Raw genomic sequence first — 13,176 nt, 5'->3', positions numbered from 1 at the left:
TAGCGCTCACACTTATATTACTTCACTAGCTGCCACTTCTTTTTCTTAAATATCTCACCCAACTAGTATGTAAGCCCCAGGGGAGCTGAGACCATGCCTGCTCGGTTTTACTACTGTATCCTCAGTGTCTAGCCACGGGTCAGACACATAGCAGGAACTCCAGGAATACCTGTTGAGTCCAGGAATGAGTATTGAAGAACGTGTGTGTCACTAGCGGAGCTAGCAGCCAGGCTGAGCAGCGCTTCCCAGGGTTGAGGGCTGCAGGCAGAAGCTAAGAAGATGGGAGTGCAAGACATTTATGGGTGGTGGGAGGTTGGAGGTGATCTGTGAAAGAGAAAAGGAGGCAAAAACCATAGCATGTGGCCCAGAAGGCAGAACCCGGGTGAGTGGGTGGGGGGGGCGTGCGATGGAGGGAACTGGTGGGGGTGGGGATGGAAGGAGCTGGGTAGAAACAAAAGGAAAGCAGAGGCAGGCTCAACCTCAAGAGTTGGTGATAAGACGGTTGCAGAAAATAGAATGGATTGGCCAGGATGTAGGCTTGCCAGATTTAGCAAATGAAAATACAGGGCCCCCAGTTAAGTTTAAATTTCAGACCAACAACAAATAATCCCATGCAATTTTTGGGACATGCTCAGGCTACAAGATCATTCCTTGTTTATTGGACATTCAGATGTAACTGGGTGTCCTGGATTTTTCTCTGAGAATCCTACTGGGATGCTAAGTACCAGCCGGGTCTGGAACACCGCACAGAAGGCTCCGGTATGGTGATGGATTGAGACATCAGATGGGGGCTTAGGTTCGAGGGCCCCACCGCACCCCCAACCAGCATTCAACTTCTGCAGAATCTCTCCCTGGGGCAGAGCGTTCAGGCAAGGGGCGTCCTCCTGGCTCCCCCAGAGGATTTAATTCACTGTCCCTGAGCCTGGCAGCTCCTTGTTTAGAGCTCTGTCCTTCAGTGGCTTGTATCCCACACCCCACATCCCGCATCCATCAGTCTCTACATCTGCATCGTTGAGCAGCTAGCCTGGGGAGGGGGTGGTGGTGCAGGTGGCCGAGCGGTTCCTGCCCCCCAGGGCTGGGCTCCCTCCTCCACCGGCTGCCCCTTATCAAGCCCTTCTCCTGGGTGGTGAGCTGTCACCCGCCCCTGCGCTGTTCCCTCGGCCTGCCATCACCACACACACTCGATTAGGGGATCCGAGTGACTTACAGGGGCTCCTCTTCCCCAGGGTCGGCATTTGCATAGGGTGATGGATGCAGAGATGTCATCTAAACACATCTGCACTTTGCATTTTAAACAAAGCAATTTCCAGAGGAAGCTGGGAGAGCTTTGTCTCCTTCCAGGAACATTTCCTCGGAGCCAAATTCTCTTTCCTTTTGGCCAGCATTTACCACCACATCTGTCCCCAGGCCGGCTCCTCTGCTGGCCTCCTGTGCACTCCCCACATCCTACCCATCCCCACAGTAGCGACCCTAGTGTGGAGCCAAGGTGGGTTGCATGTTCCACAGGATGAAGAAGGACGTAGGTCCCCGGCAAGGGCCAGGCAGGGATCTCCTGGCCCCGCCATGTGTGCTTGGTCACCCTCTCCCGGGCCCACCCTGCAGGAGACCCTCCACTAGAAGAGTCACCTTCACCAGGACCAACCACCTGTGCGACACGGTTTGAAGGATACAAAATACTCGCTCCAGACATCCATGTCCACCTTCCCCTTCCAAGATGCAAGTCAGCCGTGGTCCCTAACGTGTTCTGTCCGGGGGGGCACCAGGTACCTTCGGGAAGCTCTGACCTCTGACATCACACAGCTGAGACATTGCCTGTTCATGAGGCTAAGCCTTTCCCCCAGGGACCTTTAACATTCATGATAAAAATGTCACCATCACATCGGTCCATAATGTTAAGCTGATTTTTTTTTTTCCTCCAAAGACAGGCAGGACTTAACGCAACTGCCAGCCTGTGAGCCTGGAGGGGGGCCCCGGACGGGCATGTTCTGGTTGGGTGGAACTACCTTGTGCATGGCAAGGCCTGCAGGCAGGGGAAGGACAGCTCTCTGCGATTCTGGGGGCTGCTGATCTTTGGGAGCGCCGTGAATTTACAACAGAGGCACAATAAAGTACCTGAGGTGGTAAGGTTTTCAGCCTTCCTCGGCTGACTGCACCCCATACCCCAGGAGATTTTGCTCCCGGGATCGGCCTCTGGCTCTTCAGCTGGTGCAGGAGCATGGACTGAAGCTCGAGATGCCGGGGCTGGCCTAGAGAGGAGGCCCGAGGAGGAGCACCAGAGGGGACTGCACGGGGAAGCTGGGGCAATTTGGAGGGGCACCAGAGAGATCCATGGGAGCAGCTCTGTGGGGGCCAGGGAGATGCAGAAAGAGGTCCCTGGGGAAGTTTTGCAGTGCATCAATAATGTGACACCCCATAGATAGTGTGGCCAGTGCCGAGGGTAGAGATTTGGGTCACTCTGTGTTATTTGGTGGCCTGCTGGGTTGTTGTTTCTTTGGCGGTGACTGGCTGGGGCTTTGTCTAGGACTTCCATTTAATGAGAGGCCTTGACAATGGGCCCCAGGGTAAAAGTGCAGCTCATGTGGCCACTGGGTCATTTTCAAGTCTTCTTGAGGGCCAGCCAGGCTGGCCCTATTTTGGGCTTGCTCCAAGCTTGATTGTGGGGGCTTATCACGTCTGCCTGTGGGAAGAGGGGACGGGAGGGTCTGGTTGTCCCTATTCTCCACAGGGGAAGTGAGGAGAAGCTCTTCAGTACCCAAGTGAGAGCCCCAGTGCCTTCACTCTGCTGCGTGACAGCTGCCAAAGCGATCTTTGCACAGATGGGCTGAGGGAGGGACATCTGCAGAAGTGAGACCAATTTTCCAGAGAAAAGGTCTCTGAAGATTCCTAAGCTTCCCCCATATCCCCTGTAGAGAAGGCTGGCTTCTGACCACCAGACACAGGCTCTCCTGCCCAGCACAGAGTAGGGAACAAGAGAAAACCCACAAATGGAGCAGAATGTGGGGACAGTCATGGGCACAAGCCACGTGGGGCTCGGAGGTGGTGGATGTGGAGTCACCTTTTTCCTTAACACCCCTCAACAGGGGGCACCTTGGTCTGCCAGAGGGGACCCCACTTCCTCCAGACAGGAAACCACAGGTGCTTCCCCAAACCTCAAGTTTCTGTGGAAAAGGATATTGGTCGCGACCTCACCATTGAAGGACTGTAGGACCCAGGGGCTCCCCTCCTTTGGCTCGCTTGGATCTGAATGGGAGCTTGGATATTTGCCCTGGATGCATGCTTTGGGGTCAGAGCCAGACCAGGTGGGGCAGAGGTGGCATCTAGTAGCAGGAAGAGCTTAGTAATGAGTTGACACCTTGAACTGTGGAACCCTGCATGTTTTTATCTTGATGATGCCCAGGATATGTGTAAATCAGGATTTCTCAGCCTTGGCGCCGTTGACATGGTGGATTAGGGAATCCGGTGTGGTGAGGGCTGCCCTGTGCCCTGTAGCAGCATCTGGCCTCTACCCACCAGATGCCAGTAGCACCTCTAGTGTGACAATAAAAGACATCTCCAGACATTGCCAAGTATGCCCTTGGGGGCACAGTCGCCCCATTTGAGAACTGGTGGTCCAAACCAAGAAAGCAGCCATGCCCCTTCCAGTCCGGCACCCCTCAGTTTTTGAGAATCGAGAGGGTTAGAGTCTGGGCTCAGTTCTCTCAACTGTCAAATAATGGCATAAAAAGGCAATCACTAAGGCCCTTCTGCTCCAGAAACCTGTGTTTCTAAGACAAGTTTTTACTTTACAGCCTTCGAGGCTAGATAGAGAGCAATAGGGGGCGTTGGCTGGGTGTGAGGAGGAATTCATGGCTGAATATCGATCCTGTGTGAACACCTGTTATCAGAGAAGTTCATTCCCTGTTCCCTATTTCGCTGACCCTATGGCCTACTGCCTTGCTGGCATCTTCCTGGACATTCAACAGCATCTCAGACTTTACATGGGTGATCCTCCCACTTGGCCCCCAGAATTGCCTTCCCTGCGTCTTTCCACCTCAGTGGATGCCAACTCTGGTAGCTTCAAATTAGATCCAGGACCCAAGTGCTTCGTAACACCTGCTGTCCTCAGACTCTGGTCCAAGCCAGCCACCTCATCAGTGGTCTCCTCATTGGTCTTCCACCCTGCTCCCCCTACAGCCTGTCATCAATACAGAAACCAAAGGCATGTGATCACAGAGTTCCTTTATTCAAAGTCTTCCACTTAAGAGTGAAAGCTTCACTTAGGATGACCTCATGTTTCCCCCCATGACTTGCCCCTCTCCCCCTTGCCTCACCTCTTCCACTTCAGCCACGCTTGTGTCCTTGATGTTCACTGAATACACGTGGCATACTGCTACCTCAGGGCCTTTGCACGTGCTGGTCCTGCTGCTTGGGGAGCTTTTTCTCCAGATATCCACGCGGCTCTCACTTTCTTCACCTTACTGTTAAATGTAGGATTCTCATTGAGGCTGCTCTGACCATCCCTTTAAAAATTATATCCTACCTCCCCATTCCTGATATCCATACTCTGCTTTTCCCACTCATTGAACTTATCTAACAAACTATGTAATTTGGTTATTTACCATGCTCATTGTCCCTCTCCTTTTTCCATTAGACTTGTGCTCCGTGAAAATAGAGATTGTGCTTGTTTTCTTTACTGATAGTTTCCATGCCCAGAACAGTGCCTGGCACAGGGCAGACCCTCAGTAGACATTTGTTGAATGAATTAATGAATGAATGGCCCTTAGTTGTGTTTTCCCCTTTCACTTCTTTGGTAACAAAATAGGGACAATATTATTTAGAGAAGAATGAGGCTTAAATCTTTTTGAAAATGAGCTATTAGATAGTCTGATCACAATTATCCATACAGATGAGAGGTAGTTTGGAAAATCCTAAAATACCGATAGTCCAATAAGTATTTCTATTTTGATTATATCATGTGATGTTATGGTTGACTGTTTCCTGAGTATTTTTTCTTAAGATGGCAGCATGAATACCAGGTTTGTGTTTGTGTGTGTGTGTGTGTGTGTGTGCATAAGTGTATATGTGTACACACATGTGAGGTAGTGAGGGTACTTTGGGAAATTACCTAAAACTGAGTACATTCATTCCCATAATACATTCCATGCATAAGACTTGCTAAGTATTAAGTTCAAAGACTGCTATGTGAATGCGATCTTCCAAGAGCTTCAAGGAACTTACAAACAGCTCATTGAAGGTTGACCAGAGCCAGAACTGTCCACGTATGTGTGTTCTGTGAGCCTCATTATTGGCTGGTTGTCTTCTAGGCTTGCAACCCAACCCTTTTTGTGTTAACATCTGTACAGTTAAGTGGGACTAGTCCTACTTGAAGCTGGTCCCAATGGTCCCTTGAGATAAGCACAAAAGCCATTGGGATTCAGAAGGACACTCAAGATAGTTTCCATGGTAGTAGGAAGAGATGTTCTCTCTTACAATGTGAAATAAAAAGCTGGCAGCCTTCTTGCTGCCATGAAAGAGGCTAGCTTGAGGACGAAGCAGACAGAAGAGGGCAGAATGAGAGACACAGAGAAGTGGAGTCATAGCCTTATTGACTTTGTGAACCTCTGGACCAAACCCTGCCTGATGTTTGCCCCACTTCTGGACTTCACAGAAATCCAAGACAATAAACCCATTAAGCTGACATAAACTGGGGTGTCTTTACTTGCAACGAAAGGCATCCTGATAAGTGCTCTTTGATTTTTTCAGGCCATCCCGTAGGCTTCCCACTGGGTCCTGGGTGTGGATTAACACACGCATCCTTTGTGCGGTCAGCACTGTGGGCATGCTACATGGATGCACTTCAGAATCCTAATTCAGTGAACTGTTTTTGGTTCACATACATGTGACGCTCCATTTCTCTGGCATAAATGAAAAGTATTTGAGTGCCTCACACTAATGTCAAAAGTATAAAAAGTAGCAGGGGGCTTCTCACACCATTATCATACTTCTCATGTTGCCTTCTTCAAGTCTTGCTGCTGAACATGCTTTTAAAATGCCTACCTGAATGTCCAGAGAATTCTGAGGCTGAGCTGGTTCTCCTGGCGGCCAGGCCCAGCACCGGCCTGAGGCCTGAGGGCAGTGCTGTCCAGGGGACAGCAAGCCCGGAAAGGCAACGTGTGAACAAACTCTCCAACTGGCCGTTCCTTATTTATTAGATTCCAGATACATGGGACCAGAAGAATCCTAGGGCATTTGATTTACATGGGGTGGGGTGGGGGATTTGGGGGAGAACACATAACAGAGGCAGAAATACGTACAGATGGGGGATGCAATGAGGGACTGCCATTTTAAAAAATATATACATCTTAAGAAGCCATTCCAGCCATTTAATCATTATCAGAAAATAAAACAATCTTTCCACATCGTGCTTTTCTTTGGTGCTGTTCCATGGGCACGGGCCCCTCTGTCTTGTCACGTTTGTCACTGCTCACCTGCTCCTTCCCGCCACCCCAACTTCTCCCACCTGCACAAAGGTTGGGGAAGGTCTGCAGGAGGGAAGGGTGGCCCCTGCCACGGAGCTGGGTGCCCATTCTCGCTCCTCTAAAGCCCTGCCTGGCCTCTCCACCAATGCCCCGCTCCGGTCTTGAGATTTTCCTAGTCGGTTCTTCATTTGTGGCCTGGGAAATAATCGAAGTTTCCTGTATGCAAAAAGAACCTGGGGGCCACAACCTCACATGTAACAAAACCAGTCTAGAAGCTTTAGAAAGGGTGGGGACATGGGGACCAAATAAAACCCAGCCAATACCACCTTCTCCATGGTTGGATTTTTACATTTTATTTCTTGGTTCATTTCAATGACCTGTATCATGAGAGTACAAGTGAGAAGGGCAATTTCCTCTTTACAGATTTTCCAGGAACAGCAGATTTGGGGGGGGCAAATGAGTTCCATCCCGTTTGGGGGGTGGGGCGTCCTAAACTCTCCTGACTTCACCATCCCCCACAAGTCAGGGCCCCTCTTCCCCGGGAGGCCCCAAAGCTGGTGCCTCCAACTAACAAGTTGGCCTAAATTTTTTCTTTGAATGTCCAATGGCTCCATGAGTATACACCAGGGCCTTTCTCACCGGACAGAGTTCCCATCGTGCCGGATCCATTTCCTGTGGCCACCGGGGTTTATGTGTATGAGCAGCATCCACCTCGCTGGCACAGAGCCACCAAGATCACCACCTCCCCCCACTGTTAGAGGCTCTAATGACAGGACAGTTGCCAAAGCACAAGATCCATTGACACACTGTGTACAGGACACCCACCCACCCCAAACCAGTTGTACCAGTAACTGAGATGCTTCTCCTAAAAAAGGATGGGCTGCAAATGCCAGCCGTGCATGGGCCCCTGACAGCTCGGGTCCTCCTGCTTGAGCAGGGAAGTGCTACTCGGCGGAGGAGATGCCACCCCCAGTCCCACCTCCTCAAGCACACATTCCAACAGAAGGCTGGGGAAGGCTCCCAAGGAGCAAACTCCAACTTCTATCACCGTTAGGACCCTCTAGTTCAGACCTTGGGGCATGGCTCCTAACAGCTGTCAAACTGGGGGCTGTGCTCAGGTCCCTTGATGCTAAGGTGCCTGTGTGTCCACCCCGATTGGGACTGCCCAGAGACCTAGGGATGAAGCATCTGGGCCAATAATAATTCCAATGCAGACAGTTAGGTGGCTTTGGCCTCGGATTCCCCACAGGCCAACGGGACAGGAACACACTTCACTATGCTATGAGGCCTCCTGGAAGCCTTTACCTTTTGTATGTGAGGACATCAGAGAGACACTCAGTAACCACTGGGTCTCAGCCAACCCTTGGGTCTGGGGTGACCTCAGCAGGTCCCAACATAGGAGTTCAGAGGAGTGGTATCTGGGGTGGAGAGGTAGCAAGGCGAAACCAGCATCGGCTGCTTCACATGGAAGGCTGTAGGGCTGTGGGGGACAGCACCTGGCCCCCTGGTGTCCAGGCTCATCCACCTGCTTCTCCAGATGCTAGGAGGTTGGGGTAGATGGGTGTGGATTCCCCAGGAAAGTGTCTCAGGTAGGGCTACTCTGATCCCTGCTTCAGAAGGCAGCTGCTTAGAAGATGCTTTTACCACACTTAACCCTCCTTCATCTTCAGGGGATCCTGAGCTGCCATCAGCTAACCTGTGTGCAGTGGATGGGGTGCTAAGGGCTGCCCTAAGTGCGTTATAACCGACTTTGAAGGCCATTCACAGAAATCAGGTGACTGTCCCCATTTGCGTGGGACTGAGGCGTTTCCCAGGACATGGCTTTTCAGTGCTAAAACCATGAACATTCTGGGCAAACCAGGGTGGCCGGACACCCTCCACAGCAGCCAGGAAGACAGGGGGTCCCACCACAGAGCTGTGCCTTCTCCGTGCACTCAGGGAGCCATGTCACACTTTAGTCCAAAGGTGGCAGAGCAACGCCCACCCCTCAGGGCACTGATTTGCCCAACCTTCTGGAATGTTGGGAGTGGGGTGTCCTGCTGTCCACCGTCCACAGTAGCCAGCCCCTCCAGTAGGCTGGCATGTTCCCCTGAACTCCCCGTCTTATCTCACTTCTAGAACTTTCTGCACTCTGCAAAGATTGGGTGGAGCCTCTCCCCATCTTGGCCCAATCCTCCCAGGACCACCACCCTGGAGACCAGTGCCCAGGTGCCCGCAGATGGGGGCGGGCCTCCTCACTCCCCAACCTCCCGCGGGCCCACCTGCTGCGGACCTGCCCCGAAGGCTGACAGCGGAAAGGGGAGAAGCAAGCAGAAGGGGGAGCTCTGGGGAACAGTGCCTCCACCCTGCCCTTCTCTGAGCCAGCCCCCTTCCCAGCTATGGACCTTGAGGTCTCCTGGGCTGGCTGAACCCACTGAGCGAGCTCTGAGGTAGGGGCAGCAAGCGGCAGGGATTTCCTGGGAGAGGCAGGAGGGGAAGGCAGTGGGCCCCGGAGCAGTGGTGACAGGCGGGTGGGAGGACCCGGGGGCAGGTGCCCAGAAGATGCAGAGCGCTGGCAGCGGCTGTCTTGATGATGAGTCCCTCACGGGAGCTGGGTGTGTGCCAAGCTGAAAAGATGCAGGGCTGGGGGGGCCCTCTGGACCCCAAAAGGTGTGGGGCCTCTTGTGGGGTCCCAGAGAACCTCAGAGTAGGCGGGGCCTCTGGAAGCAAGCACCTGCCCCGTGGGAAGGGCAAACTTCCAGGAGGCGCCCAGCGGGAATTGGGTGGGGGTCCGGGGCGCTGAGCACCGCCCACCCAGTGCAGGGGGTCGGGGGGGCCGGGTTAGGATCTGCACTGTGGCCTCTTGCTGGTTTGGGGGAGGAGGGGGTGCTTCCTCGCTGGTCTCCAGTCTCAGGGGAGTGGGCCCTGGCCCGGGCCTCAGCAGCGCCCACGGGGAGGAGGAACACACCAAAGAAAAAGCCGGTTACAGACGAGCCCCCGCCGCCCCCGCCGCGCCCCGCCGCCCGGGGCTCCGCACGCTCCTTCCTGCGGGCGCTGGGACTCGGGGACTGCTCTGGCCATGATACAGGGCTTGAGGGGCGAGGCTGGTGGCTGTGGAGGTCTCCGTCCGGCCGCCGCCGGTGCGGGCGGGAGAGGGTGCACGTGCCGCCGTCAGACCTTGGCCTCCAGCATCTCCAGGAAGAGTTTGTGCATGGGCACCTTGCCCTGCAGTTTGACGCTGTAGAAGTGCTGCACCGCCTTGGCGGCCGTCTGCCGCAGCAGGGGCAGGGTCAGCAGCAGCTTGCCCGTCCTCCGGGGCTCCTCGTGGCGCTGGCTCAGCTCGTAGTCCTGAAGCGCCTCGTGCAGCAGATCCTGCAGCTTCTGCACCGCCTCCAGATCCTCGATGTACATGGAATCTGAGGGCACAGGGCGGTGTCAGCGGGTGTGGCCCGATGCCCTGGGGTGTGTGTGTGTGTGTGTTTGTGTGTGTGTGTGTGTGTGTAGCGGGGATGCCCTGGGGCCTTCCAAATCCTCCCCTGACCGAGAAGGAAGTGGAGGCCCATGGAGGCTACGCTGCCACCCTGGGGCACAGAGGCCCATGGCAGAGCTGAGGCTCGGAGCCAGGGAGCCACCTGTATCTACGAAGGTCATCTCTTGAGAAACCACCAAGAGGTGGCAGCGGAGGCCCGGAAGGCCTTGGACGTGAGCAGACCTGTCACTGCCCTGGAGGTACTGGGTGGGATCGGGAGCCAGCCTGGGGGGGAGCTGGAATCTTGCATCCCTCCCTTGCTAGCTGTGTGACTTTAGGCAAATTACCTAACTTCTCTGTGCCGTATTTTTCTCCTTTGGTAAATGAGATGATAGCCACCCCTACCTCAGAGAGGTTAAATGAGTTAACATGGGTCAAGGGCTGAAAACAGGACTTGGCCTGAAGTGAGTGCCCAGCTGGAAGTGAGTGCCTAGCTGGTGGTATCATGACCAGCATCGTCCCCCGTACTGTTGTTGCTGCTGCCACCAGGCACCAGCTGGTCTTCAATGTCATCACTGGCCTGACAGGATGCCGCTTACAGAATGCAAACGCAGACAAAGGGGCTGAGCTCTGTACCTAGGGGCCCTGTGGCAGGGGTCTGCTGGGGGACTGAGACAGCATGGCTGGATGCAAGGGCCACGGTGAGGGAGCATGCTACTGGGAGTCCTCTAAAAATCCTGAGGAGGGCTTTGGATTCAGGCACGAATTAGGGGTTCAAATGGAAGTTACCTAAATCCCAGCAGGGCAGCCAGGAACCCGAGGACAGCTGGGTTACAGTGGGGTCTCAGCTGAAGCAAAGGCAGTTTCCTAGAACCCAATCGCTGGCCTCTGACATAATAACCTGCCTTCTGACATTCCTTAAAGATCTCGAGCCGCCACCCAGAACTGCAGTGCCCAACGCAGGCGGGAAGTTAAGGGTGTGTGATGCATCCAGGCAACTGAAAGCTCTGCGTAGGCTGCCGAGGAAGGTGGAGCGAGGAGCAGAACAATGCCTTTGCAGGCTGGGTTAGTTTAGGTACCAGACCAAGGGCAGCTGTTCCAACTGGCTGACCCCAGTGACGCCTTCTGACCTTCTGCATCCGTACTCAGTCCATGCCTCCTCTTCCTCTTGAGAGAAGAGCAGAAAGGGGAAGACAGGACTCTGGAGTCTTAGATGCTGTATTATTTTGGCCACTGTTTCCTCCCCCATAAAACGAAGCAAATGCCTCCATACCTCATAGGGTAGTGGCAAGGGTTAAAAGAAATTGCACATTGCCAGGCACTTAGTAAGCACCTACTACATGTAATGTTATCATTATGATGAGGACCCAGCCTGGGGCAAGTGCCTTTAGTGCGCAGGGGTACTAATGGCCCCACGGTCAAGATGCTTCCACACTGTTCTTCCCCTTGTTCCCAAAGCAGTGAGGACTCCTTTGCTGCTTGGAGATGGAGCCTGGCTCCATTCCTACACTCTCAGCTGTTTCCAGAATGTGTACCCAAGATGTGCCGGTCCCTGTGAGGCTGGGATATGGCCATCCAGACTCCCCGCCTGCCCCAGCTTCCTTGCCCACCCCCACCCTCCCCCAGGAGGCCAAAATTGGCAGCTGCCTTCGACCAAAAATGAAATAAAATAACATCGCAAGATTAATTTCTTTGCAATCCATCAGTGAGTCTGTATCGATGGCATTGATAAACTGTTAATTACAAAATCAATGGCTATGAATTTTTTCTGCTGTCAGGGAGCCTTGGAGATGGCCAGGATTTGGGGTGAAAGACGGCCAGCAGGCTCCTGAGGGGCTGGGGTTCGGGGCCACAGCCCGTCTCTGATGTGCTTCATTCTTCTGCCGAGCATCAGCCCCCCAAGCCACACGTGAGTGGTCCTGTCTCGTGCGCTCAACCTCAGCAGTGGCACCCACAGTGGCCCTGGGGACCGCCACCAGGACCACTCCTCCGATGACCTCCTGGAGCTTATCTCTCTTCTAGTTGGCACTCTGTCTGACTGGGAGACTTTCCCACCTCGCTGCACCACCTCTCATAGCCCCCTGGACCGACCCTATCACAAGCCAGTCCCTTCACAGACCTGGAGCCTCTGGTCTGAGCTCAACGTTCTTTTCTGGCCTTACCTGCGACAGGCCTATTCCTTCCTCATTTCCTGCCCAAGGCTGATTGCTCCACCTTGCAGCCAGGGCCTGTGTGTCACCAATTCCACCTACATTTTGATCTACGTGTACCTGCACAGAAGCTGCAGGATGGCCTGGGAGATGCCACTGGGGTAAGAAGTGCAGATTCCTGGAACTTTGTCTGGCACAACAAAGTGTGTACTCAGGCGAAGCTAGATACCAGCAAAGCTCCTGATGGGTTTGTGTTACTAAACCATGAGCAATCCTCAGGTGCTGTGTGTGCATGTGTGCATATGTGTGTCTACATGTGTATATGTGTGTGTGTGTATATGCGTGCATGAGTGCTTGTGCGTGAGCATGGGTACACATGTCTATTTGTAAATATGTGTGTATACATGGATGCGTGTCTGTATGAGTGCAAGTGTGCCCGTACACGTACGTGTATTTGTGAGCATGCATGTCTGTGTGTACACGTACATACATACCTGTGTGCACGCACGTGAATGTGTCTGTGAGCATGTGTGTGTGTGCACACGTGTCTGTATTTGTGTGCATACATGTCTTCATGTGCATGTGTGTGTGCACGCATTTGCCTGTGAGATCAGAACAGCGGCAGCCTAAGCCAAAAAGCCATCTGAAAGCTGTCACAGCCTGACGTTCAGGGGTGGGGAAGAGGTAACAATTAAAGGGCCTCTCGCCTCCTCACTGTCCTCTCCTGGCACAGGCCAGCTTGAGCTCTAGGTCAGGTGTGAAGCGCTCAGCAGAGTCTAAAATCCAGCACGTGCCCTCCAAGGCCTGGCAGCCTTGCTGGTCTCACGGTTCCCGCTCCGTGTCCTCTCCTTCCACCTCGTTCCCTCCACCACACAAACTCCGGCCCCTCTGCCAGGGCCAGTACGGCACTTCCCTCTCAGTAGGTGAGCGCAGGCTCACCAGGGGCGAAGCTGTTCTGTATGGTGGGTGATGGGGGCACTCTGTCACTACCCATTTGTCACATCTATAGACCCACACAACACAAGGAGTCAACCTTGATGGCAACTAGGGACTTTTGTTAATAATAATGTATCAATATTGGCTCATTAATTGTAACAAATCACCACACCAATACAAGATG

General features: G+C 53.5%; 1 protein-coding gene across 4 annotated transcripts in view; it reads right to left on the bottom strand.

Moving 5' to 3' along the window:
- Positions 1 to 6,785: 6,785 nt before the first annotated feature.
- Positions 6,786 to 13,176, bottom strand: part of ESRRB (estrogen related receptor beta) — a 115,007-nt gene continuing 108,616 nt past the window's right edge. For all 4 annotated transcript variants that reach the window (XM_035720022.2, XM_025443490.3, XM_025443489.3 and 1 more), the window contains one exon: positions 6,786 to 9,853. In XM_035720022.2, coding sequence (XP_035575915.1) covers positions 9,609 to 9,853 — 245 coding nt within the window. In that variant the 3' untranslated portion in view covers positions 6,786 to 9,608. The remainder of the gene's footprint in view (positions 9,854 to 13,176) is intronic.

This window comes from Canis lupus, chromosome 8 (genome assembly GCF_003254725.2).
Source record: "Canis lupus dingo isolate Sandy chromosome 8, ASM325472v2, whole genome shotgun sequence".
Taxonomy (NCBI): Eukaryota; Metazoa; Chordata; class Mammalia; order Carnivora; family Canidae; genus Canis; species Canis lupus.
This window is presented reverse-complemented; position numbering and strand designations above follow the sequence as displayed.